This window comes from Puntigrus tetrazona, chromosome 23 (genome assembly GCF_018831695.1).
Source record: "Puntigrus tetrazona isolate hp1 chromosome 23, ASM1883169v1, whole genome shotgun sequence".
Lineage (NCBI taxonomy): Eukaryota > Metazoa > Chordata > Actinopteri > Cypriniformes > Cyprinidae > Puntigrus > Puntigrus tetrazona.
The window spans coordinates 10031949-10058504 of NC_056721.1; the positions used below are offsets into that span (position 1 = coordinate 10031949).

The 26556-nt window shown below is 36.8% G+C and overlaps 5 protein-coding genes across 11 annotated transcripts; 3 read left to right on the top strand and 2 right to left on the bottom strand.

Moving 5' to 3' along the window:
* Window positions 1–588: 588 nt before the first annotated feature.
* Window positions 589–7477, bottom strand: mtfr2 (mitochondrial fission regulator 2). Of its 3 annotated transcripts, XM_043224531.1 has the most exons (9): window positions 7432–7477; window positions 7001–7089; window positions 5345–5486; window positions 5155–5259; window positions 4235–4359; window positions 3823–4025; window positions 2838–3150; window positions 2578–2761; window positions 590–1412 (listed from the first exon to the last, which is right to left on the bottom strand). In XM_043224531.1, exons 3-9 carry the CDS (start codon window positions 5414–5416, stop codon window positions 1368–1370), a joined length of 1047 nt encoding a protein of 348 aa, XP_043080466.1. In that variant the 5' UTR covers window positions 5417–5486; window positions 7001–7089; window positions 7432–7477; the 3' UTR covers window positions 590–1367. The 3 variants fall into 3 exon arrangements, with proteins under 3 accessions (XP_043080469.1, XP_043080466.1, XP_043080467.1); XM_043224534.1 differs by lacking the exons at window positions 7001–7089; window positions 7432–7477 and adding an exon at window positions 5785–5808 and having other exon boundaries at window positions 589–1412; XM_043224532.1 differs by lacking the exons at window positions 7001–7089; window positions 7432–7477 and adding an exon at window positions 5820–5896.
* On the top strand, window positions 5919–9405 carry armc1l (armadillo repeat containing 1, like). Of its 2 annotated transcripts, none has more exons than XM_043224536.1 (7): window positions 5919–6044; window positions 6725–6889; window positions 7009–7100; window positions 7404–7593; window positions 7690–7806; window positions 7900–7974; window positions 8774–9405. In XM_043224536.1, the coding sequence occupies exons 2-7, from the start codon at window positions 6737–6739 to the stop codon at window positions 8963–8965; spliced, it is 819 nt and encodes a 272-aa protein (XP_043080471.1). In that variant the 5' UTR covers window positions 5919–6044; window positions 6725–6736; the 3' UTR covers window positions 8966–9405. The 2 variants fall into 2 exon arrangements, with proteins under 2 accessions (XP_043080471.1, XP_043080472.1); XM_043224537.1 differs by having other exon boundaries at window positions 6016–6051.
* Window positions 9406–9499: 94 nt separating this feature from the next.
* Window positions 9500–17966, bottom strand: nlrp12l (NLR family pyrin domain containing 12-like). Of its 4 annotated transcripts, none has more exons than XM_043224470.1 (14): window positions 17248–17314; window positions 16037–16142; window positions 15841–15942; window positions 15629–15730; window positions 13653–15455; window positions 13391–13564; window positions 12894–13067; window positions 12615–12788; window positions 12024–12197; window positions 11776–11949; window positions 11103–11276; window positions 10445–10618; window positions 10150–10323; window positions 9500–10069 (listed from the first exon to the last, which is right to left on the bottom strand). In XM_043224470.1, exons 2-14 carry the CDS (start codon window positions 16063–16065, stop codon window positions 10060–10062), a joined length of 3438 nt encoding a protein of 1145 aa, XP_043080405.1. In that variant the 5' UTR covers window positions 16066–16142; window positions 17248–17314; the 3' UTR covers window positions 9500–10059. The 4 variants fall into 4 exon arrangements, with proteins under 4 accessions (XP_043080405.1, XP_043080406.1, XP_043080408.1 ...); XM_043224471.1 differs by having other exon boundaries at window positions 15841–15937; window positions 17248–17279; XM_043224473.1 differs by lacking the exons at window positions 15629–15730; window positions 15841–15942; window positions 16037–16142; window positions 17248–17314 and adding an exon at window positions 17846–17966.
* Window positions 17967–17991: 25 nt separating this feature from the next.
* Window positions 17992–21510, top strand: si:dkey-126g1.9 (uncharacterized protein C1orf115). Its single transcript, XM_043224548.1, has 2 exons — window positions 17992–18240; window positions 20578–21510. The coding sequence occupies exons 1-2, from the start codon at window positions 17992–17994 to the stop codon at window positions 20713–20715; spliced, it is 387 nt and encodes a 128-aa protein (XP_043080483.1). The 3' UTR covers window positions 20716–21510.
* Window positions 21511–21697: 187 nt separating this feature from the next.
* Window positions 21698–25525, top strand: nemp1 (nuclear envelope integral membrane protein 1). Its single transcript, XM_043224519.1, has 9 exons — window positions 21698–21885; window positions 22022–22143; window positions 22233–22452; window positions 22576–22648; window positions 22840–22933; window positions 23087–23201; window positions 24128–24353; window positions 24448–24615; window positions 24906–25525. The coding sequence occupies exons 1-9, from the start codon at window positions 21780–21782 to the stop codon at window positions 25096–25098; spliced, it is 1317 nt and encodes a 438-aa protein (XP_043080454.1). The 5' UTR covers window positions 21698–21779; the 3' UTR covers window positions 25099–25525.
* The last annotated feature ends 1031 nt before the right edge of the window (window positions 25526–26556 follow it).

The following is a 26556-nucleotide window of genomic DNA, read 5'->3' on the forward strand; positions in this document are numbered from 1 at the left end:
ATTTAGTCCACAAGTTTCTCATTAGAGCAGGTGCATTTCTGCAGATAAACAAAAATAGAAAGCATACGCCAGATATAGCAGTGGGGGAGAGACTTTACACTATAATATTCCACTCTAAACACCCTCCTGTCAGGCCAACATCACAACACGTCTGACGGAAGCAAAGGATCAATCAGATTTTCAGCGTGTAACCATTTCCTGTCTCGGTAGACCAGCATATCCTCTCCATGATAACCTTTAGTGATTGGAAGGATGTGGTTTACAGACACAACACGTTGCAATTATTCCATCAAACAAGCATCCACCCACACATACATACACTGGGCCTGACAACAACAGCATAAACACATGCTGATATCTGAAGGTTGCCAGGTCAGGGTCAAAGGTGCACCGTTTCTCACACAGTAGACATAGAGCATTTATCAATAATAATTACAAAAGCAGTTATCAATAATAATACTTTAAATACAGAATTGTTTTAACTGAATTAACTAGAATGAATTAGAAAATATTAAAATAAATTATTACTTAACAATTTGTTAAAATAACAGCCGGAAATATAGTATTGCAAAATACACTCTTTTAGGGTGATGCAGGATTTATTTATAGATAATTAATGAAGAGTGCTAGTGTTAGGGGATGAAGTTTTTTTATTTAAACAAATGACTAACCAGTCAGAATCAAGTATTCCAGAGAACTGTATAATAAATTGTATTATGCAATAGCACACACTTTGAATACATTTGAAAGGCTTATAACTTTTTTATTGCTTTTGAATGCGATACTGCATTAGCACTTTGTAGAAGAGGATGATAACACAGGAGAAACATGGATGTACACATTATTAGCAAACTAAGTACCGCTCTTTACTATAGCCCTGCGCATGTGTGTTGGAGCGGAGTTGGAAGTCAACCCAGCAGGGCTCTCCAGGAGCTCAGTTTGACACCCCTGATTGAGGTTTTAAAAACAAACAAAAAAACCAAAACAACAAACTGTGTAAAAAAAGCAGCATTGCATAGATCAGACCTTATTAATGTACTACATTGGTAACTGAAAGAAATTAACTGTAGCATCCTATGAGATAATTATTGCCATCCTGTATCAATAGTCGTAGTCATTTACAATTGTCCATTGTACACAATATTAACAAATAAAAATCTGTACATACAAAAAAAATGATGAGGTCTGCTCAAAAATCTCAAAAAACATGCACAGTGTACTCAGATGGAGGCCCAAGTGATTCATTTAGAGAGAGAAAGGGGAAAGGCAAAGAGAGACAGTGAAACAAACATTAAAAAAAAAAAGAATAGGTCTGTCACATCAGTCCATGACACAACTTTGTCCCTGAAAGACTTTAAGGTTGAGGGTCAAAGGTGAATGCGCCCCTGGCTGCGTCTGGTGTGAGGGAGAATCTGTAAACCAATACAACACTAAAGTTACAATGAATTCGAAGCAAAAGCACAAAATGCGTTCTCATTAAACTGCATTTGAAACTAAACTTTATAGCAAAAAGATAAAAGGTTATGTATTGTGTAATAGCGCTAGAAACCAACCACTGGTATAGCAAAGATTTGGAACTAGGGAGCTAAATCTCATTAGAAGATGAAGATCACAAGTATTTCAAAAAGATCCTAAATGAATAATTAATGCCTTTAATAATTAATGCATTGATTGCTTTATTATGGATATTTTTTCAAATGTGATTTAATATTTATAAACCGTTTAGATGGTGCTGGGAAGTGTGTTCAGTCAATACTGAGATGGCTAGTTTGTACAGCTTTCACGAGGCTGTTGCACTGGACACAATAATGAAGAGTCGCCCTCTGCTGGTCTAAATGTAACACTTAAGTTTTTGTACAGATATATTCCCCTAGCGGTTCAAATGAGATTTTCTATGCTACTATTGCACCGAGAAGAGTTAAAAATTCAACCTGAAACCTGTTCCCAGCTAGTTTAACATCTATTTCCCAGGTTCTGGTTTAACATTTCTCTTTGTTTTGTTTTAAAATGTCACTTCAATCCCACCTCTAAAAACTACAATAAATTAACTTATCTATAATCTAAGGAAGTTACTACTAGGAAGCAACAGTAACGAGTGTGTGTATATGCACAACAACACACTGTTGTCACACAAGATAAAGATCAAACATTTGCTTTTCTAAAAAAAAAAAAAAAAAAAAAAAAAAAAGAATAAAAAAACTGTTTTGATCTGATTTTCTGTTTATGTAATTATTATTACTAAACTAAAATATTACACAAAGTCAGAAATATTTCTATTATGTAACTATAAAACAAAATTATTGTTTAAAAAAAACAATACAATAATTTTATTGTTTTATTATTAGTGTAAAACCATTAGCATGATCAAGAAACTTTGCTGCTGTATCATGGGTGCAGAAGGCGCAATGATATTAAACAGCACAAAATAGTCCCCCGCTTTTTCAGGCCCTGAGTAATATGCCTGCTGCACCCATGGACCCGTACACACCACTGAGTACTTCAACAGTGAAAACGACATCTCAGATACACGTTTTCTGTTGTACCACTGTCAAAAGGGAATAAAATAAGTTAACCTACCCTGGGAGTATCTGGACTGCTGAAAGGTGAGGGTTCAGCCGAGCAGTTCTCTTTACCAAATGAATCGTCCCTGAGTTTGTGCGCAAACTTCCTTTTCAGGGCTTCGGCGATAAGAGCTGCCGGATCAGATGAACATGCTACACCTTTACTCCTCCGCCTCCTTACTGGAGTTCCACCTGGAGATCTACAAATACAAATCCGTACTCAGTACTGAACGTCAAACACAGCTGCCTTAAAATTTGAGCACGTCAAATCCATACCTCTCCACAGAACGCAGTTTGACTTGATTCAGGTCTTTGAGCACCTCTAACATCGAGGGCCCTGCAGCAGGCGCTGTAGACACAGACGGATCGCTCTGTGCAAGCTTTTCTCTTTTTGCTGCCTGTCTTTGTCTAATCACATCAGACACTGACACCTCCACGCAGCTGCCTGTAGCCGGAGGAGGTAGTGGTGGTGGAGGTGGTGGTGGAGGTGGTGGTGGCAGCGGAGGACAGACCGGAGTGGAGGTGAGGACAGGAACTGGAAGAGGAGTACAGCATGGAGTGCCAGGATCAGCTGGAAATATGGATGGGACTGAGAGATACAGGAGAAATAAATATAAAAGAATATCACTGTGATGTGTTAAAGGAGTCACTTCATACTTTTCAATTGTTTTATTTCGCCCCAGAGGTCTACTAACATTAGCCAAGTTATTTATTTTCCTGAAATAGAAAGGAATAGCATTTTGCCCCATTCAACATCTTCACAATTAATGTTTTTAATCTATTTATTTACAAGCTATCAGACTGATGAATCGAAGAGGTAAAATCAGACCTATCCCTCTGTGGTGCTTCTCTAATAAATCTATGCTTCTCTAAAAAGTCTCCAAGTATTTAAAGTAAATATATGTGATGCATACGATTAATATAACAAAATCTGTTCAAATAAAACAAAAAGCTAATTAAACTCAAGATACATTAATACATTTTGAAAATACAGTTCTTGAAACTTCTGGAATCATAAAATAAATAAATTATGGAAATGCCTTCAAATATTGTGTTTGACAAATTGAGCGAAAATTGTTGACAACCAGAACATGACATGGTCATCAGGCCTTCTAACTTTTCCACTCCTGAAATACATTTCCTAAAAACTACAACATGATCTCCGTGAGCCCCCACAGACAGCCTTTTCATTTTATGAGATCTTTGCTTTTGCAGAATTTCAAGCAATCTGTCAGTTACAGAAATTCACAGCATATGTTACCAGCTGGAGCTGTGACTATCATAGCAATCTGTGCTCGCAGTCTCTGCAGTTCCTCTTCCAGAGCTGAGATCTTCTGTAGGGCCTCTGGCTGAGTGCCCTGTCCCAGCACCCCGCCTCCCCTCTGAGCCGGGACAGACACGGACACCGGATGTTCAGACCCCAATAAAGGCATCTCAAAAGCTTTCCTCAAAGGGACAGCATTCCTGTTATAAAATGGATAAGATATCATAAAACCAAAAGTTAGGAAACAATATCTCGCACAGAAATCTCATAACAGAGGTGTAACTCCTTTTAAGAGGTATTATATAAAGCACTCTCAAACAAATGCTGTCAGGGAGCTATTAATAAACACCTATTAATGTGCTAATAATAACAGGCAATTGTGTTCATATGGCTTCTGATTTGTGACTACCTGAATTTAGTGTGACTGTCCCCTTCATCCTCCACCAGCCAAAGCACATCCGCTAATGTAGGAATGACTGGCGTGTCCACTGTCACATCAATATGGCCGTGTCTACTGAATGTCTGCAGAGGAATCTTGAAACGAAGAGAAAGTACTCATTAGCCACAGTGCTCTCAAGACTTTCAAAGCCTTTTACGTGCGAAGAGACTATAAAGTGCTTCCCAAAACTCTACTTAACAATTCACCTCAAGTGAAGACAGAGTATGTCCTGTATACAAGCAAGCATTACGCTTGTGTTACTGTGAACCAACCATAAAAGAATTATACTTCAATCCTATATATTTTCCTATGATGTGCAAAAAGTGGTGATTTAAATAATAAACAGCCACTTTGCGATTTAAGAAAAACAGGAACCTACTTTTTAAAGGTTAAGTTAAAAGCGCACTTGTTACATGGACATATTTTTATTATTTTTTTATGTCAACATGTCCATGCACGTAAAATAACACAGCTTTTTTTTTGGTCTTCATCGCATTGTAATTGTTTACAGTGACTCAAATTGTGTTGTACTAGTTTTTAGAAACTGAAATTAAATTATAAATGAATAAGCTTAAGTTGTTCTTTTAGGAAAAAATATTTTTTTTAGGAAACCTATTAAACTAAAAAAAAGAAAAAAGAAAAATGCTAACACAGAACAAAATTACAAAATCTATACTAAGATGAAAATGAAAGCTAGAAATAATCTATTAAAATAAAATGAGTAAATACTATTTACTCATTTTATATACTATTATCAATATATAAAAACTAAAAAACTGTTTTGTATATAATTTTAGCAATATTTAATTTTTTTTATTGTAATTCAGCAGTAATCAAAATTAGAAAAAATAAAAATAATACAAACAACAAACATCAGAATACATGTTTACCTGAAAGCGCAGTCGAGGCTGAGGAGAGAGGGGAAGGTTGGTCCCAATCATACGGACTATGCTTCGGTATTGTCCACAATATGTACTGTCCCATACTGGAACCAGCTACAACAACACAGTGTCCAGAAAGATGTACAGTCAAAAAGTTGCACTTACAATTATTTGCATGCTAAATTAATTTTCACTTTACCATGTCAGGTGGCACTCCAAAATATTCCAGAACACATCTCAGCAGGTCAGCGATGTCCTCCAGTAGAGACATTGACAGCGTTCGCTGGATTTCTGCTGACAGATGAGCCAACAACACACTGCACCAAACTTCTCCACGTGACCTGAGAGATCAAATCAGCTGCATTCTACTCAATTCTTTAACAAAAACGCCGTTTAAATGTGCAACGTTGAAATTTAAACACTGAGGGGAAAACTATCAGCCTCAATGCGACAGCGATATCAACCACAGCAGTGATGAACTTAATCAGCATCAAGAAACACCATCTCCGGAATCAGCCGGTTAATGTCCTATAGCCAGGTTCGTGAGAACACGCACGTATTTCAAACCCGCGCGTTAATCTGTTCTTAATTTAAGCACATATTCGTTGTATTATTTTTAAAAAATTAGCTTCTACATACAATGTAAATTCAATTCATGCGTATTTTCACTCTACCTCTTCCTTGTGTCACGCTTTCCGTGTAGGTAAACTCAAATAAAGCTCTTTGCTTGAGAGCGTTTGTGATTGGTCCGGAGAGAAGGGTCGGCGCCTGTAGCCAATCGGCTTGAAGTATTTAGAAACGTCATCGGGGGCCTTCAACCAATTGTTTTGTTTAAAGAGAAGCAGTGGGAAGTTTTGTATTTGGAGCGTACCGTGCGCTGTTATAAAGTAGCGGTGGTGGTGAGTAGTACGTTGTAATTTTACAATTTAATTACATATTACACGAAGTATGTTTGGCAGAATAATGTGCACGAAGTTGAAAATGAATAAAAATGGATTCACTCAATTACAGGAATGTACATTTACATTAAACTCAAGTGTGAAGTCGAGCGATGTAGCTTGTATGCTAACAACTGGTTGTCTCAAGGTTGTTAGTGTCTTTCAGTTTTTGTGCTTTAATTCATAGTTTTTCTTTTAATTACATTTTTAACTCTTTAATTCCACTGTTAATAATAATGGTGACTAAGATTTAATTCTAATATGTATTTAAAATATGATTGAAAACGTGAGTTTCTTGATTTACTGTGGACGTTTACGCTGGTGAGGTAAATGGTCACATGACCGGTGATGCTGCTCTTTTTGAAACTTTTTGTGCGTGTCAAAGTGTAAAACATGCCACAATGCTCCTACAAATACTATACTATTTAGGATACATTCTATTTAATAGGCCTATCATTAATTTTAGTATTTAATAATTGCTCTGTCGCATATACATAGTGATCAAAGTGGTGTCCAGTGGGGAAACCAACAGATAAGAGTTTTTTTTTTTTATAAATTTAAGCGTTGGGTCATGTTTTATTTCAATCTGTGTATTCAGTTATGATTCAAATAATTCGTTTTCATATCCTTTTTTGTTTCAGACATCCACAAAAATGATGGACGCATTATCAGTAGTCACACAGCTGCGGGACCTCGCATCTGAACCACAGAATCGGGAGGCGATTGTTCAGGACCAGGGTTGCCTTCCAGGGCTAGTGTTGTTTCTTGACCACAAAGACCACAAAGTGCTCTTTGCCACCCTCCAGGTATACCCAGATTGTATTTGTCGGTGTAAAACTTCTTGTTAAACTAACAAAGAGACAGCCGTAACTCATGATAATAAATTGTTTAATGTCTTGTGTGTTTCTTGTACTGACCTCTTAAGGCTTTGCGGTACCTGGCTGAATCACCCCGCAACATCAACACCATGAAAAATGAGCTTGGCATGATGGTCAGCCTGGAGACACTAATGGAGAGGTAAATCAATTTATTTTACTTTTAAAGTGAACTAAAAATATTCATAGCACTTTTAGCATTGCTTAGCATAGATCATTTAATCCAATTGGACCAGTCACATCATGTTCAAAAATGACCAAAGCGCTGGGAAAGACATATTCCCAGTGCAAGCAAGAGGGTCTGGCTGTTTCAGGGGCTCATTATAGTCGTATAAAACATGTTCTTACTTTTACTTTGCCGAATCCATATTATTCCAAAGAGAGAAAAAAAATCTTGTTTTCATGATCTCTTGCATCCTTTTCCCCCTTTTTCTACCATTTAAAGGACTAGTATGACAACTGATATTACAGACCTTGCAGAAGAGGTGTATGGTGTGTTGACTTCTCAAACACAGAAACCAGCTTGTCAGACTCCAGAGCAACAGAAAAGGAAGAACAAACCCCAGTTCTTCATTAACAGCTCCAACAAGAAGGCTAAATCAGTTACCCTGCATATACAAGGCTTGGATGGGGCAGTATGTACAATAACAAAGCTTTCACACATGCACTTTGTTGATCTGTGTTTTTCTCATTTATGTGGATTACAGAGTAAAATCACACTGTGTTGACAGGATCAAAGAGGTGTGTGTGAGGAGGCCCTTTTGAGAGTCAAAGGAGTAATTAGCTTCACCTTCCAGATGGCTCTAAAGAGATGTACTGTACGCATCCGTGCCGACCTGCCCACTGAGGTACACAATATTCCTCTTTCTGTAAGGGGAGAGGCAAATAATAAAAGCAGATTTGTTTTCAGAAAATACTCAAATCAAATATCTTTTGTTCAGAGTCTGGCCACTGCCATTGCTGCCACAAAAGTGCTTTCGGCTAAGCAGGTCTTGAAAAATGAAAACGGAGAAGAGGTTGGTGTTTCTGTTGCTTTTAAAGGGATCATATGGCGTTTCAAAAAAAATAAAAATATTATTTGGTGTAATGCAATGTGTTTATATGGTTTAAGGTTATCTTCCACATACTGTACATTTTTCTTTCTCCTCTAAGCCCTGCCGCCTGAAATGTGTCAATTTGTACAAAGTTTAAGTGAGGTGTGCTCTGATTGGCCAGCCGTCCAGTGGATTGTAATTGGCGGAATACCTCAAGCATGTGACAAATGTCAGGCCCTTACCAAAAAGTGATGCTGCGCCCCGGTGCTATCACACCAAAACAACATTAATCATTACAGATGAGGCATTTGTTGCATCTAGCGGAGATATAATTATCATGACTTGGTACTGTCTTTTTATATAATAAACTAGTTTCACAATGAAGCACCGCATCTCTGAAACATGGCGCCTGCAAAAACACTACAGCAAGAATAATAGTTGTTCTTTCTTTGCTGGAACATTTGGGCAGTGTTATGAAAATAAACCCACACTTTGTTAAAGAGAAGCGGTGGTGTGTTTAAATGAGTCATTTTAGGTGGGATGGACAAGTTGTAACTTTAATAAAGAATATCTCTTTGATTAATCTTCACAACTTATCTTATCTATGCACTAACAGCTTGGTAACACTCCAAAGAAAAATAAAGGAAAACCTAAGTGCATCATATGACCCCTTTAAGTATTTATTTTTAATATGTTTTGCAGTAAGAGTATACATGCCGTTTCAGTAGTTTTAGGACCCATACACTTGATATTTATTTACAATGCTATGCTATGTTTACAGGTTCTCATTCCGCTCAGCACCTCTGGCTCAAAAGTAGAAGAGAATTCCAATCTGCCTGATTACCTGCCAGAAGATGAGAGCCCGGAGAAAGAGCTAGACCGTGCTGTGTCCCGTACTGGTGCTAAACAAGACACCGGTGGCAGCTGGCTGAACACAGCAGCCAGTTTCCTCACTAAAACCTTCTACTGGTAAAGACTAAGTTTCACAGACTTTTCCTAGCTGTTTTGGGACCTCAACATTTTTAAGACAGATCAGCTTAGAAGAGCAAGTTTCACCAATATTGGATCATAAAGCACCAGTGGAAGGTCAGGGAACTGACAAATGGCGTTGGTCAATTTATGAGCAAATGTATCTTGTCACAACTCTGTACTGATATGTAGATGCTGAGATTATGCTGTACATTTATATAGGTTTATGTATTTCCTCCATGTAAGGAACCAAAATTTCCTGTTTTTTGCTGTCGAGTTTGTCTGCTGAATCTTCTTTCCTCCTGATTTCTTGTAAATATTTCCATTGTGTGTTATAAGGGGAAAGTATCTATACTGTGTGTCATCTAACATTGGAAACGACTGAAAAACAGATTAAATGTTTAATGCTGTTTTGTGTAAAATAAAGGTTTGGAAGGAAGAGTACAGATTTTTGTGATGATATTATTTAAATTTAAGTGTTCAAAATATGCTTTTATGTTGAAAAAGGTGTGTGAACACAGATGCCCACACCAAATAATCACTTTTGTATTGTCGTTTATTGATACAAAAAAAAGTTTTACAGGACTAAATTCTTAAAATATATGAATAAGTAACCAATACATATAAACACTCCAGTGTATAACTTAAAATTACTATGGAAGTCAACTGACTCGAAACAGCCTGGTTACAAACTTTATTTAAAGGTTTTTGTGTTTATGAAGAAATTCATAAAGCTTTGGAACTACTCAAGTGTGAGTAAATGACATGATGGAATTTTTCAACTTTTTGAAAGAAGAAATAGTAGGAATAGTGTTAATTACCTTTTATAGTTAAAAAGTGCACACCTTGGTCCATCTTTTGCAAACAATAGCAGTGCACCGGTTAACTTGCAACATTATCTTAACTACATAGTACATATTAGCATAAAATGTAAAGTATGACCAACACTATTGCAATGCGATTGAATTCTCCGCTCTTTAATGCATACTAGAATATAATAGTGTGCGATAATATAAAGAATTTTTAAATAAAACATCATAGAAATTACCACAAAGAAGTGCAGTCACCGCTAGTGAGGTATGACAAACAGGCCTGATTTTAATACAAGCTGGAAAGACAAAAGAAAAGGTTTATGTTTTGTAAGACACACTCTATCTACTGCAAATATCAATCTAAGAAGATACTTACATAAGTTTCTCTAGCGTACAGTCTGGATCATCTAGCAAGACAGGCAGTGGTCTCACGGCTAAATCTGTAAGACTGTTTTCACTCAGGTCCAGCTCTCTTAAAAGTGAGTGCCTAGATCTCAGTGCAGAGGCTAGAATTGTGCAGCCTTCCCCTGTGACCCCGCAGTTAGACAGCCTAAAAATAATAGTTGCATATAAACATTAATATAGGCATAGATAATAAAAAAGACTTTTTACCGGAAAAAAACTGTTAACTTCACTTTAAGCAACTTTGAAAGTCGTAGATATAGCATTACCCTAAAGTGTCCAGCTGACAATGTGGATTTTCCAGTCCAGCACAGAGGAGTTTAATTCCCACATCTTGCAGATTATTTACTCCTAAATTCAGCTCTCTAAGACATGAGGATTTTTCTTCAAGAGCTGCAGCCAGTGAACTGCAGCAGGCCATGGTTAAACCACACCGACTCAAACTATGGAAAACAATGATAGAGTGGCATTTTATTTACCATTTTTATAAGTTTAAAAAATATATCTCATGCTCATCAACTTTTAAAATCAAAAGTACAGTAATACTGTTAAATATTAGTTTTCTATTTTAAAACATTTTAAAATGTCATTTCATTCCTGTGATAACAGAATTTTAAATAGTCACATCAGGTCACAGGGTCACAAGATCCCTTAGAAATAATAATAATAATAATAATATGCTAATATTTGCTGCTTACATTTCTTATTATTATCAGTGTTAAAAAGACTTTTATGCTTAATTTTTTTCCAATAAATCTAATGTAAAAAATAAATGATTCAAAGATGATAAAACATTTAAAAAAATCTGTATTGCCACTTTTGATTTGATTTAATGCATCCTAATTTGTTTAAAAAAATCTTTACCAATTATTTATACTTAACATAAGTAATCTGATACTTTAGAATGTTAGAATGTACAGAACCTACTCTAATTTTGTAATGTTGCTGCTGTGATTCTTCAGGATAGGAGAAAGGAGGCTCATCCCTGCGTCTGTGAGCTCATTACTGCTCAGGTCCAGCTCTCTCAGATATGATGGGTTTGAGTTTAAAGCAGCAGCGAGGACAGCACAACCGTCCTTTGTGACCCCACTGTCTCCTAAACTGTTATGAAAGAAACAAATGTTCATAAAAATGTTCTTGTTAAGACATTTTAAACTTTATAATTAATTGATAACATAATTTGTTACATTAGTCACTATTCAGCATTTAAATAAATCACATTATCACAGTTGATTTAAACTCCCAACAATAGTTATTACACCTGGTTCATTTCCACTGAGTGGTATGGTTTGGTACAGTAAGGGTACGGTACGCAATTTTGCCCGTTTCCATTGTGAATGGTACCAAAATAGCAAACCGTACCGTACCACTGTTGGTTTATTTATAAAGTTGGCTTCTATTTGAGGCGACCGCCCGGAGCTCAGTGCTTATGTATTTCCTCAGAGCAGCCTCAAACTCTGTGCTGTGCTTTTGAATCGTACCGTACCGTACTGTACTGATCTATGGTACTGGCCCATAATGCTTAGTGGAAACACACCGTTGTTAGACTGAAATTACCTGCATAGCGCTATAATGAAAGTCCCAAAGTTCTACTGCTCACCATAACGTCTCCAGCTTACAGTTGGAAATCTTCATTACTTCAGCAAGTCTTGATACGCCTAAATCTTTTATGTGGTTCTGTCTCAGGTCCAGCTCTCTCAGATGAGCTGGGTTAGAAACAAGAGCTGAGGCCAAATCATCAACACCCACCTCTGTGATCTCACACAGCGCCAGCCTAAAAAACAACAGGATACGCTTCAAGTTTTCTGAGTGTAGGATCTAATTATTCTGCAGATTTGAAACCCTTACCTCAAAATCTCTATTTTACAGTGAGAGCTTCCGAGTCCACTTGACAGCATTTTCAACGCTTCATCATAGATAGCGTTGCCACTCAGATCTAAAGCTGTCAGAGTAGAGAAGCTGGACCTCAGAGCCGAAGCCAAAGACTGACAGGACTTCTTGGTGAGCAAACCGTAACTTAGCCTACAGATTAAAAAACATTGGTCATATCTATGAATGAACTCTCTTATGCTCACAAGGATTTATTTGATCTGATGTAAAGAAAAACAGTAATATTTTGAAACCGTTTGAAAAACTTACTTAGACTTTTACTCCTTTTACACTTGCACTCTATTCATTTATTAACTTGTTAGCTTGTTTTCTTTAAAAAAAAAAAGATAAAATAAACCTAACACTAGGTTGCTCTATTCTTTTTCTATTCTATTTGTTTTCTTTTTATTTATTATATAGTTTTTAGTCAAATCTGCATTAGGCAAACTGAGACTTATATAGCAACTTATACACTTTGTGGATTTTGTCCTCATTTATCGCTTTGGATAAAAGTGACTAAATGTAAATGACTAAATGTAATGTATATATGACAATAAAGACAAAAAATACCAAAGTGTTTCAAGCTGTGAGAGTGGATGCTGTACGACAGCTGAAAGCTTCTCCACTCCATCATCCCCTGGGTTATTCCAGTGCAGATCCAGCTCTCTTAAGTGTGATGGGTTGGACAGCAGAGCTGAGGCTATTGCAATGCTGCCTTGAGTTGTAACTCTGCAGTCCTTAAGTCTATGAATAAAGCAATGATAAGTGATCGTGAGAACCAACATTTGGATTTTGATATCTTCTGATGAACTGAAGTGTTTGAAGAGGTTTCATTTAATTTCCACTGACCTCAATATCTCAAGTTTACAGTGCTGATGCTTCACGTAATTGGCCAAGACCTTAATTCCTGCTTCTCTCAGACTGTTTTCACTCAGGTCCAGCACCCTAAGGTTTGGAAGGTTTGGAAGCAGCCCTGTTTCCAAAATAGAGCAGCCACGTGTGGTGATTCTGCAGTATGAGAGTCTGAGGAAAGAGGAACACATCACATCATGTGTTATAGTACTAAACATTAATTTACAACTACAATATGGAGTCATTTTTATGAAGAAAATAAAAGTTAATTCAAATATGTTAAATAGGTTTGGTTTTTTTTTTTTGTTTGTTTGTTTTTTTTTTTTACAAATTTTTGCCTCATTGTTTTTTCTTATTTAGTATTTACAAACAAAATCAAAAAGATAACATAATACACAAAAACATTTTAGACAAATGCCTTCATTTTAGTACCCTGGTAAGGGTTAGTGTAGCATCTTGTTTCCATTTATATTGTTTTAATAAGATTAACTTACCTCAGTTCCTCTAAATTACACTGTGTGTTTTCCAGTCCAACTGTAAGAAGCTCCAGTCCTTTGTCTCCAATGGAGTTATTGCACAGATCTAGCACTTGAACATTAGAAGAGTTGGAGCCAAGAGTGGAAGCAAGAGATCTACAGCATCTCATAGTAAGTCCACAATTATCCAGTCTGGAATATAATGTAGATGCAATAAATAAGACCCAAACACACACATGCAACCTCAATCAACATAAAAAACATCAAAACAAAAACTCACAGTGCAGTTTCTGAAGCTTTCACCACTGGCAACAATCTGGTGAGACCTTCATCTGATCTGATATACTTCTTCAGGTCAAACACATCTAGCTTCTCTTCTGATGTCAGTAAAACAAAAACCAAAGCAGACCACTGTGCAGGAGAAAGTTTAGAAAAATGTCCTGAGTTCAGGAAGCGCTGGACATCCTTGACCAAAGAGAGGTCATTGAGTTCATTGAGACAGTAGAAGAGATTTATGGACTTCTCTGGCACAGACATCTCCTCTATCATTTTCTTGATATATTCAACCGTTTCCTCAGTGCTCTGACAGGCTCTGCTACCAGACTGCGAAAGCAAGCCTTGTAAAAGTCTCTGATTGGTCTCCAATGAAAGTCCCAGAAGGAAGCGGAGAAAAAGATCCAGATGTCCATTTTCGCTTTGTATGGCCTCATCAATTGCACTCTTATGCAATTCAAACAAGGTGGCCTCGGTAAGTTCTTGATGCTCTTCATGATCAAGTAAATTGATGCGGTGGACCTTAAACATGTAATACACATACATGGCTGCCAAAAACTCTTGAATGCTCAGATGGATGAAGCAGTAGACTTTGTTCTCGTTTAATGCAGACTCCTCTCTGAAGATCTGTGAGCAAACTCCTGAGTACACCACTGCCTCCTTCACGTCAATCCCACAGGCCATCAGATCTTCCTCATAGAATATCAGATTGCCATTTTTTAGTTGTTGGAAGGCTAGCTTACCTAGCTTTAAAATCATACCTTCATCCTCCGGGCCTGGGTTGTGCTCTTTGGTGTATCTCATGTTTTTGGCATGGGTTTGGATGAGAAGGAAGTGCGTGTACATTTGAGTAAGAGTCTTGGGGATTTCTTCATCTTCTGCTGTGTTGAACATTCTCTCTAGCACTGTAACGGATAGCCAACAGAAGACTGGGATATGACACATGATGTACAGACTTCTTGATGATTTCAAGTGAGTGATGATACGACCAGACAGGCGTTGATCATTGATTCTCTTGTTGAGGTATTCCTCCTTTTGTGGGTCATTAAACCCTCGAACTTCAGTCACCATGTTGATGTACTCAAGAGGGATCTGACTGGCTGCTGCTGGGCGGGATGTTATCCAAATGAGGGCATCAGGAAGCAGATTGTTACTGATGAGATTGGTTAGCAAAACGTCAATAGGAGCTGACAGAGTTGGGTTACTTAGCTTTTTGTTTTTCTGGAAATCCAAAGGAAAGCGGCATTCATCCAGACCATCAAAGATAAAGAGAACCTTTTGGCTTTCCTGATCATCTCCTGAGTCTGTTTCCATTTTGAAGTGTTGTAGAAGCTCAATCAAGCTGAAATGTCTTCCTTTCATCAGGTTTAGCTCTCTGAATGGAAGCGGATACACAAACCTGATATCCTGATTAGCGCTGCCCTCAACCCAATCCAGTATGAATTTCTGCACTGAGACTGTTTTCCCAATACCTGCAACTCCCTTAGTCAGCACACACTTGATGGGTCTGTATTCCTCTGGCGAATGTTTAAAAATGTCATTGCATTTGACTGGAATGTCCACTGTGGTTTTTCTCCGCAACACTGTCTCAATCTGCCTCACCTCGTGTTCTTTGTTGACGTTCTCGCTTTCCCCTTCAGTGATGTATAGCTCTGTGAAGATGTCATTCAGGAACGTGGGATGTGATTGCTTGGACATGTCATTGTGAATGCACTGAAATTTGGCTTTCAGTCTTGACTTATATTCCTCTTGGCACTTCATGGCTGAATTGGAATGGATTAACTGTTCAGGAATACTGTTCTTGTGAGACCTGTGAAAATATATTGACAATTAAAGTGTATGACTGAGCTAAACTAATAACTTTAGGATAAAGGATGCTTTAAATAGATCAGTAAAGAGAGTAAAAACTGACACTAACAACTGGAGAAATAGGATGTTTAAATTACGCAACATAAAGGAACACAGTTTGTATGAATATCTTACTTTTGCTCATTGGCAAAGTCTTCAAAATTGAAAGAAATTGGTTCAGTCATTGATGCCTGGCTTTTGTATGAAACATCATTCGGCTTTCTCTGCTTACCAAACCTTTAGAAAAATACAGGTAGGCATTGCATGCAGCATGTGAACTCGAAAAGTCCTTTTACATTATCTTTTACTTTAAAATGTCAGCATGACTAAGCAGTTACATACTGTACCTTTGTACAGAAATAAGAGGTTCTCCTTTCAAATCAATTGGATCCAGCATAGAATTAGCACTTTTTAAAGAAGCATGGCTGTGCTGATTTTGTGAGACTGTCCTTGAATGAGAGGAAAACATTTTATTAGAATTACATTTGCCTACTCGTTTATCTCATAAATGATGGAAAAGACATATTAGCACACATTTCTTACCATGGAGTGCTTAAATCTGGCAGATTCATTAAAATGCAATTGACTCATCCACAATTTCTCTTCATTTAAAGGTAATGTCCAAAGTTTCATCAGATTACTTTATTTTCTAAAAATAAATAAAAGATAGTTATTAAAATATGCTATACTTATTAATAATTCACTTAAATGTTCTGTAAGAGATTCTTCAAAATCAAATCTAAGTATGTATCCAAGTATGTTTAAAAGAATGTTTGACCTAAAGTATACTGGCGTGTGGAGGACTTTCTTTTAATCTATAAATGGGGTGTAATTTCAACATCAATGTTGCAATTTACAAAATACAGCAAAGCAATGAGGAAGCACTAAGTTAAGTTGAAGAAGTTAACCAGTTTTGTTCATTTATGTGGGTTTTTGTTTGAAACAAATAATAAAGTAATCTGCACAATATATAATATATAATAATAATATATATATATATATATATATATATATATATATATATATATATATATAATAATATATATATATATACACACATACATAGAGTATGTTTTTATAATATTTACATGTTTAGATGTACTGTATATACGTACATTCACATAATTTTATTTTCTAAATATATTTAATATATAAACAGATAAACATGTACATATCCATTTTCACTTAATGCCATTGTGATTTTGAAAACATCGCCTGCCAATCACCAGTACTTGCTTCAGTAAATAAACCGGTTGCCAAAACAGTAACTACACTTTGGATAGATACGTATGCTTTGAAATATGCCATTGTGTAATTTAAGATAAAAATGACGATAATAGTCGTCACTAACACACCCAGTTAAATCATTTGACATTTTTATTGCCACCCGTGTTGTCACTGTCACACAGTGGTTGTAATCTAATTAAAAAGCGTTTGCCTTGCCATCTAAGTATTCTAAACAAGTAATACATTTAATCTATTGCTATTTCATTCAGATTTGTATCACAGTGATGCTGATTATTTGGTAAAAGACTGAGCAATTATATGCTACCAAAGAGTAATGACAACGTTTAAAGCGAAACATCCAGTAGATTAGAAACACTACTACGAATTATTAGAAGTATTAGTAATTAAACAATCGGTTAAAGCAAATCAGTCATACATTTTAAATCTTAAAGTTCAATTCACGTGTATAATGAATTTAAGTCAAGGCTTTTTATCCCATTTATTCAACAACCTTAGTATGTACTTACGAACAAGCCGAATGAGATGTCCACATTTCTACTTTCGCTTCAGTGATTGCGCGCCTGTCAGTCAATGATCACGTGGTCACAAAGGGGCGGGTCTGCGCTTAGCTCATGTTAGGGTTTAGGTTTACTCCCGCGTTCCTCCGCTCTTTCAAAATGTTTCATACGAAAACAGACGCATTTCTGTCAGTTTAATTTGTCTACGACTTTCCTGTTACGTTTTGTGTTATTTGTAAGAAAATAACATTTAGCCTAGGTTAAAGGTTTAAATATATACATAACGATTCAATTATTATTATTATTATTTTTTTAAAAAGTGCACATTCAGAAAACATTAGTGTCCCCTGACCTTTAAAACATGTTTCTGGAAGATTTATTTAACATTGTTTTGCACTTTAAAAAATCCTTATTTTGAGGAAAGTACCAGCATGCTCTTTTCTAAACCAATCCCATGATTTCCTCTCCTATGTTAGCGACGCTGTTAGCTTTAACGGCGCTCTCTATATTAGCAGGCTTATGAATCTGTTCAATAGTGAATTTAAAAGAATGCAAATTGAAATAGGTTTGAATGCTCTTCGCTGACCCCGGTCTCTCAGACGCCCACCTGCTGAGAAGCTGAACACGCAGGAGTCCAATCAGAGTTGGAGTCCAGCCAAACCCAAACGCCGCGGAGCTGCTCCAAGAGGATGTGCGCAAGCAGTCCCGAGAGCTTGACCAGAGCGCAGGAGCGACGCACTCCCGGTGAACACCATGAAGCCCAAGTCCCTCTGCATCTCGCGGCTTGGCCTCTTCGAGGAAGGCGGATACAGGCGGCAGGTCGATACCGGCGCACCGGAGCAGAACTACGACCCTCCGGCGGAGAACAGGCCCCGAGATCGGCGCTTCTCTTTACTGCCAGAGAGATCTCCATACGAGCCTTTGGTGGAAGACGACAGCCAGCACAAACTAAAGGAGGAAAAGAAAGCCAAAAAGAAAGAAAAGTATAAAAAATACAGGAAGGTAATGATTTTTATAAACTAAACCTTCAAAAGGCTCAGTATGATTTTTTAAAACAAGTTATTCATGCTCATCAAGGCTGCATTTATTTGATACAAACACAATAAAACCATTATTATTATTATTATTATTATTATTATTATTATTATAGTATAAGTATAGTATTATTGTTGTAAAATAGCTTTTTCTAGTAAAATATAAAAAAAGTAATTTATTCTTGTGATGGCAAAGCTGAATTTTCAAACAAAGATTTCTTATTATTAATGTTAAAAATAGTTTTTGTAATATTTTTGTATAATAGCATTTGGCCTTAGTTAAACTATCTTTTTCCTCATAAACATATATATATATCATATATATATATATATATATATATATTCCCCATATATATATATATATATATGTGTGTGTGTGTGTGTGTGTGTGTGTGTGTGTGTGTGTGTTACTCATATTCTAGGATATAGAATAATTTTTCAGATTTTTTTAAAATGATGATTTCCTGGTTTAAAATCTTGCAAACATATACCAATGAGTTTCAGATCAATACTGTCCCGTTCATCAGTGAAAGGGTAACATCATATGACAGAAAACTGTCATATGTTTTTAAGTAATGAAAAGATGCTTTCAAAAACAAAATGTTTTTGCAATAACCAGGAAATTTAGATTACGAAACCATGCACAGTTCCCACTTCAATTGATGCTTTGAATATGATCACCGTATAAATTGTTGTTTTCTGAACAAGCACATGACTTTTTCAGTGAATTTGCTGACCCAGTGTTCGACTGGGTCAAAGATCAATGTGTAACCTGTCTGGCATCTTAGACTGTGTCCTTATCAGACTTAGCCGATTAAAACTGATGAGACTGTGAGTAAATCTTTAGTAAACACATCTTACTGTAATCCACTTAATATCTATAGCATCGCTGTTTTTTCCAAAGCGTTCACAAGTAACTTGATTAAGTTTGGTGCTAAATAGAGAGCTCAACAATAAGGATTTTACCCTGCCGGCTCACTTTGTTCCTTCATTTTCACTGGCCACAACTATAAATAGTACAGACTTTCATTTTTATGTTTGAGACTTTAAATAATTTAAGTAATCGCAGAAAAACAGCGTTTCACGTTTGCAAAGCGTAAAACACATGTATTAAATGTAGATTGCATGCATTCGCTGATTTCAGTTCATGTGGTTTTAGGCATCTTTGGAAACCGTTTCTAGTCGACCTGAAATCCAACTCCTACATAGTCAGAGATTTATTTGAGTTATTTTGGGAGCGAGAGGGTCATTCAGATCACATGCTGTTTTCCATTGTCGAGCAGCAGAAACTTCCTCTCGCAGGATAAAGCAGTGCGTCCTGTTTCCGACCTGTTGTCACACAGAGAGATAGTCACTAACGTAAAGCCACTAAACTACATGCTCTTTACAGTTTAAAATGATAAAGCCTAGCGTTTAATCCAGCTAAATTGTCTACTTGGAAATCCTTTAGGTATTTAAACCTCTTATAAGTCTTAATTCTGTAACATTTTTGCTGGCACAAGCTGTGTTGCCTCAGTCCAAAAATAGTTTTGTTTTGTTTTTTTCTAAAGATATTGTTTTGCGTTTCAGTCTGTTGTTCAAATAATTTGGGTTTGCTGCTCAGATTTACCAAATGGACTGTAGAAAAGCAAAAATGAAACAGAATTGTAAATAAAAAAGTAAAGTAAAGTTTTTTGATTCTTTTATTTAGCAAGCCATTTTTTATCATGCAATACTTTCTTTATTAATTCCATTTAATTACTAATAATTAACCCCAAAAAATAATTTGTTTAAATTCAGCCTAAGAGTTTGTTTCGCATTAAATAACATGCTCGTCAATGGATCCTCTTCAGTGAATGGGTGCCGTCAGAATTAAAGTACAAACAGCTGTTGAAAACATTATGATAATCCACCAGTAAAACTCATGTGTCCGGTTCGATATCCAGAATCGGAAGAGAATTATGTTCAAATCAAGGACCATCTACAGGCAAACACAGTCTCAAACAACTGTTCTGAACAAATATGTCCGTGGATTTTGATGCCAGAGGACAACAGGGGATGGACTTTTTCACTGGGTGAAGTGACGATTTTAGGAACGGGCCAGAAATTAAAATGCCTTGCTAGATATGTTTCTTACAATCTGCTCATTCATTGACGGCACCCATTCAGTGCAGAGGATCCCATCGGTGAGCAACTGACGTAATGCAAAACCTTTCTTAATCTGCTCAAATGAAGAAGGAATCATCTTGGATGGCCCCAAAACAATCCTTTAGGGCGAAACATTTAAGTATGTGTTTTAATTTTTAGCATTCTGTTTGTTTCACAGAACGTAGGAAAAGCCCTTCGCTACAGCTGGAAATGTCTGATGTTGGGTCTACAGAACTTCACTGTGGGATACTCCACCCCTTTTTCCGCCGCTGCTTCAATTGTCCCAGATTTCCATCCGGGAGGAGCCTGGGGTTGAGACAGTCTGGGGCCAGCATTTGTACTGTATCTCAATCTTTATGGACCATTTAATGCTGCGTGTCAGGTGCTTGTTAAAAAATGGTCAATACATCTGCCTCGGACAGCTTTGAGTGTCATGCTGTAAATTGTTAAATTGTTATAAATGTAATTTCTTTGAATTTGTGTTAAAGTGGAGTTTTCTTCTTGCATTACTGATTTACAGCTATAAGAAAGACAAGTAACTCTTTTTACTCTCAGATCTATTTGTATATATTTTGCTTTGATGGAAGGAATTCAGATGAATTTACGAAATATTTTTGTATTATAGATCTAGGCTACAGTATTGTTGATACTGTAATTATTTTATGTATAGCCTCCCATTTTCTCTTTCACTCTTCAGCAAGGCGCAAACACGTGCTGCGTAGATGTGACGATGGCAAAGGCGAAAGTGATTTTGATTCTTAACTGGAAGAGATTGGTATGTTTATGCTCTGTAAAGTGAATCGAATGCCTTCTGAAATTGTATTTGATTTAGTGAATGTCATGGATAAAGGATAGGACATGTCTGACATAGGAAAGTGCTCTCAGAGAGGGAAGTAAGTGTTTTCAAATGGTAATTGGGGCAAGAGCCTTAAAGACAAAGGGATTAAGAGAAAGCACAACAGGAAAAGACTGTCTGGCCCGGGAGAGAAATGACTGTGCCATGGCTTGTTTAATAAGGTTAGTGTAGAAGATGCGTATCTGTCATGCTTGTTTAAAATGAATCACAACAAATGTGATGAAAAAGTTTAATAAATGAAAATTCTGAGTGGGACTGTATTTGTCTTTTTTTGTTATTAGAGCAAAATATAACAATATTAGGCTAATATGTTTTAGAAATTGCCTTATAGAGTATACATTTAAAACATCACATCAAAAACATATATATATATATATATATATACACACCCAATTTGAACAGAAACAGTGGTTTAGCGGCAGTGGAAGCTGCAGATGTTCTCCAGTGCAGCAGGTGGCGCTGTTCAGAGCGCAAGCCTAGTCGGTAACGTCACTCCAACCGTCGAAGAAACGCGAGAAGACATCATGGCGGGATTAATGAAATCCGAAAGTGGCTTTGGAATCGAAACCGTCAGAATGAAAGTTATCTTGACTGCTGTGTTGTTTTTATTTCATTTGTCTCAAACGTCAGGTAACCAACAGTTAGGGTTTAATATGTTGTGTTTTGATATATATTTGATATATAATTAAGAAAGCTAAGTGTTGTTAGCGTACTAAGTGTGAAAAAAATACCCAAAATACAAAAATACTTTTTTTTTTTCGTGCAGGTGCCACACGTCCTGTTATAGAAGTTAAAGATGGACAAGAAATCAAAGTACAAGGCCCACAACATTTTTGCTACAATAATTCTATCATACCTGGATGGAGGGAAACATGGACTAGAATACAGGTAGAGGACTTTTAACTATGGCTCTTGATTATGTCGCAAGTAATGTTTGTGTCAATATTGACAGCGCCTTCCTCTTATTTGATTGACAGGTGAGAGTGTGGAGCACTGTGAAGCTGAAGGTGACTGTGGTTAATGATGAGCAGGACCTGCAGGAACTTGAGCATTTCAGCATCTGGAAACTTGTGCAGTACTTTGTTCGTGAACAGACCAATGAGACCACCGTGAGCGTCAGTATTTTTAACAACAAGACTTGTTTTAGAGTGGACCCTTCAGATTCCCGAACACTTTATACAGTACAACCTAGTCACCGTGAGTTGAAAACCTATTTAAAAGAAAGAAAATCCAAATGGAACAGAAAACCCATTCCGGTCTTCATGCTCTGATACGATCGGGACCGTGATTTTGAGATTGACATTGGTTTTTCTTTTATAGATTTTGACATCTACTTGTTTTTGGTTTTTCTGGCTGGACTGTCGCTGTTCTTTTTTGCAGATATCCTGAGCAGGTAATTGACACTGTTTTTATAGAATAGCTCACTTAAAAATAAAAACTTACGGTAGTGAGTAGAATGATTACAAAAGATTATTTGATTGAGCTATCCTTTTAATCAAATATTTTAGCCAACTCCCCTCACACAGTTTGGATTGTTAGTTTGATGTAGTGTTTGTAACTCTCTGTGCTTGGTCTGTCTTGTAGAAGTCAAGTGTTCTACTACTCTGCTGGCATGAGCACTGGAATGATCGCCTCCCTCATCATCCTCATCTTTGTTATTGGCCGTTTTCTACCCAAGGTAGATCCCTGACCTTCTTTAATGTGTGTTAATCTTTCTCTCTGGTCTTTAAAATTGAGCCCTTTTTTGGCATTGTAATTTTTTGGGGGCTTTTTTTTTTAGCAATTAATAATAAGGGTCCTATTTTCTTATTTTTGTCTCCTTGGCCTGTAGAAAAGCCCATTCTACGTGCTGCTGATGGGTGGATGGTCTTTTTCTCTCTACGTCATCCAGCTGGTGTTTAGGAATCTCCAAATCATTCTGAAAGATCACTGGCATCTGGCTATCGGTAAGAGAACCATCAAAACCTTAAGAATTGACTTGATTTATTTTTTATTTAATTTATTAACAGCATAAGGGAGTAGATGGAGGAAAATCCTTACTGTACTGGTTTAAACACCATTATGAAAAATGGCGGTCCTTATGTTATAAGGAGGAGCAATTTTTGCACTGAATTGAAATATTTGCCTGCTATTGAGGTGGTAACAAAGACCATTGGTGGTAAGCAACTCCAGTGCTGGTTACATAAAGCACCTTATGTTTTCCCTTAAGTATTGTAATTATTGCTTAATTATTGCTTAATTTGCCCTTACCTATGGCAACGACTTAGGGGTGTTGCATATAATCCCTTAAAGATTTCTCTTGAGAAAGAGAAACCAGCAACCCGTTTTTTGCCATTGTAAAATTCTGTTGTTGCCATAAGCACATTAATGCAGATAGCTGCAAGTTTTTTTGTTGTTTTGTTTTTACAACATAACAGATTTAAAGGAAAAAATTAAAAAAAAAAACTAAATATAGAAGAACCAGCCAGAATTCATTGTTCCTTGTGTTGTTCCAAACACAATAATACCTAAATAAATATTCTCGCTTGACTTGTCTATTTATTAAAAAACAAAAATTTAATCCATATGATATACATGATGCATATTAAAATTATATTCATGTTTTTTTTTCGTGCTGTACAGCTCATTGGTTTGATCAAACATAAATCGATGCAAATCATAGGCATTTGAAAGAGCATTCTATGTAGAAAATCACTTCCTGACTCCCGCTGATGTATTATTTTTATTCTGTTTGAATATTACTAGCGTTTGTTATTTTGCTCAATATGATTTGCTTTCGTGTTCCATTTAAATGTGTAAAAATGTATTTGTATTTACGCTAGTCTTGACAGTATATCAGTTGCTGATTGGTCTTTATTTTGTTCATGTTTAGGTTACGCCGTTGTGGTTGGGTTCATCAGTTTTGCAGTGTGTTACCGCTATGGCCCCCTGGTGGACAGGCGAAGTATCAACATCCTTTCCTGGACGCTGCAAATCTTCGGCCTTCTGCTGATGTACGCTGGCATTCAGGTCCAGCAAGTGGCTCTGTCTATCATGGTAGCTGCATTCTGCTCCAAGAACTTGGAGTACCCTTTAACTAAGGTCCTCGTGCTTTATCAGTGAGTATACAACTTAAATAATGCCGTTCAAGTATTTGGTGAGCAACATCCAACATCCAAGTCATTGTCGTCTTGCTGAATGAACCTTCTGAAGCAAGCTGAGACCAAAGAAACTCGAGCCACGCCGTCTGCTGACAGAAGAGGAGTTTCAGAGACAGTCAGAGGTTGAGACTCAGAAAGCTCTGGAGGAGCTTAGAACATACTGCAGCAGTCCTAAGTTCAACACCTGGAAGACTGTCTCCAGGCTCCAGTCTCCTAAGAGGTATGACAGGTTGTTTGAGAAGAAAATATTTATAACTTTTATGGAGAATGTGTTTAGAGAAACCTAAAATGCACAGTTCTGCGATTTTAAGTTGCTTCCTTAAAGCGTGTTGCATCATATTTGACACACACAATTATCAGCAAGCTTAAAACTCAACATTCTGCATTAATTCTGTCGTAATTTTGCAAGTAGACGACATTTTAGTATAATTCTGGATATTAAAGGAACATGCTCAATGAGTGAATGAGTGATTTTATCATTTAATAACAGTATTTTGTTCTTGCACCCAGGTTTGCAGACTTCGTCGAGGGTTCTCCGCATCTGCTGTCCAATGAGGTATCGGTTCATACACAGGAGTACGGGCTGGGTGGATCGTTCTTTGAGGATGAGCTGTTCTCCACTGATGAAGAAAATCAGGAGCAGGAGGAGGATGGCGGCTGGGAGACTTATGATGATCTCCACGACTCAACACCGCACGGGTGAAATGACCGATGAAGCGTGTGGAAGTGTTTCATTTAAGCGGACCTGAAATCTGTTCAAAAGTAGCATTCACTGTTCTTCTGTATGTACCTTCATTCAGACATGAGTGTCTGATGCATTCATAACGGACTGCCAACAGTGAAAATAGCTCATGGGAAAGGCCAAAAGTTGTTTATTTTTCTGATTATTCTTGATTTGTCTTTTTATTTGTTTGAAGTTATGCAGAGACCTCCTGTGGAAGCAGGGAACTGTGCATGTGGTGCTGTTACATGGACTGTATTTTTAAGTTACTAATACTAAAATAGTGGATCAGAAGAGGCACATACGTTATAGTTTTATTTTGTGGCGATTGTCTGGAGCTCTAAGTCTGTTTAGGATCAGAGCATTATTTTTTGTATTAAAGAGTAATAAAAGAAATACAGTGTCTTGATGTATTGGCATTACTTTGTAAGCCAGTAAATACGGTCAAATCTCTAATGAAATTCAGAAATTGTTACGTACGTCTTTGTAGTGACCACATGGTGGCAGCATAAAATCTAACATTTACAAAAAACGTATTCTGTTCTTTGCAAGAAAAACTTAAAAGAGTAGAGCTGAATTAGACTTTTTAAATGCAAATATTACTGCCACCCTCTTTGTAACACGACAGCACAAATATAACTATTAAAATTATCATAGTGGAATATTTTTTTTAACATCAGGTTTACATCTTTTCTGTGCTTTTAAAATCCCCTTATCAGCACCTTTAAATGATTTCGTACTTCAAACTGCTTTTGAAAAAAAATTATTTTGGAATATTTATGTATCATCAGTAGTTTTTGTTGTTCGTTTTAGTCCCTTGAACGTCAGCCTAGCACGAAGCCCCCCGGTAGGGGACATGATATGGGGGAAATTAATTCAGAGGAAAGATTGTATTTGAATGGTTTTTCGGGGCGCGTGCGAGATTATCCATCGAAATGCTTGGCGAAATGTTTTTCTTTGCGAGCATACAAAGGTTTAAAGGGGAACGTGTTCTCAATAAAAATGTTGCGTTCCTCCGAAAAACTAAAGCTCGCTCGTAGAAACAGAAGCATTTTTTTCTGCTAAATGCTTTTTGAGCACGGTCTCGGAAACGTGTTGCTACTAACTTAAAACCCCATCTTATTTTAATCAATCACCACGTTAGGGACTGCTTAAACTGTTTATTTCACTCGTTTTCTCTGCAATAAGAAACACGTCAGAGGGATAAAGTTCTGCTGGCTAAATCGTTTTCACTTCTCAACTGTTTTGATCACTGCTGAGTCACTTCTGCATCCCCTCTTCTCCTCTCCAGTAAATGCGCCAGTAAAAAAAAAAAAAAAAACAGTCATTCCGCAGCCGTCAGCAGAAAAAGACGCGGTCCCCTCTCTAACCACTGTTTTACGGCCCATCACCTCTTGGTTTTCTTTATACAAATGCTGAGGTTTGGCTGACCTTCATCGA

Coding starts and splice junctions, on each gene's coding strand:
- si:dkey-126g1.9 (XM_043224548.1), top strand. CDS start 17,992: ATGAAGCCCAAGTCCCTCTGCATCTCGCGGCTTGGCCTCTTCGAGGAA. Junction 18,241..20,577: donor AGTATAAAAAATACAGGAAG/GTAATGATTTTT, acceptor TTTGTTTCACAG/AACGTAGGAAAAGCCCTTCG.
- mtfr2 (XM_043224534.1), bottom strand. CDS start 5,416: ATGTCTCTACTGGAGGACATCGCTGACCTGCTGAGATGTGTTCTGGAA. Junction 5,260..5,344: donor TTGGAGTGCCACCTGACATG/GTAAAGTGAAAA, acceptor GTGTTGTTGTAG/CTGGTTCCAGTATGGGACAG. Junction 1,413..2,577: donor GCAGTCCAGATACTCCCAGG/GTAGGTTAACTT, acceptor ATTGGTTTACAG/ATTCTCCCTCACACCAGACG.
- nlrp12l (XM_043224470.1), bottom strand. CDS start 16,065: ATGAATCTGCCAGATTTAAGCACTCCATG. Junction 15,731..15,840: donor CCTCTTATTTCTGTACAAAG/GTACAGTATGTA, acceptor ATTTTTCTAAAG/GTTTGGTAAGCAGAGAAAGC. Junction 12,198..12,614: donor TCACAGCTTGAAACACTTTG/GTATTTTTTGTC, acceptor TTTAATCTGTAG/GCTAAGTTACGGTTTGCTCA.
- nemp1 (XM_043224519.1), top strand. CDS start 21,780: ATGGCGGGATTAATGAAATCCGAAAGTGGCTTTGGAATCGAAACCGTC. Junction 22,453..22,575: donor TACAGTACAACCTAGTCACC/GTGAGTTGAAAA, acceptor TTTCTTTTATAG/ATTTTGACATCTACTTGTTT. Junction 24,354..24,447: donor AAGGTCCTCGTGCTTTATCA/GTGAGTATACAA, acceptor AACCTTCTGAAG/CAAGCTGAGACCAAAGAAAC.
- armc1l (XM_043224536.1), top strand. CDS start 6,737: ATGATGGACGCATTATCAGTAGTCACACAGCTGCGGGACCTCGCATCT. Junction 7,101..7,403: donor CTGGAGACACTAATGGAGAG/GTAAATCAATTT, acceptor TACCATTTAAAG/GACTAGTATGACAACTGATA. Junction 7,975..8,773: donor AAAATGAAAACGGAGAAGAG/GTTGGTGTTTCT, acceptor CTATGTTTACAG/GTTCTCATTCCGCTCAGCAC.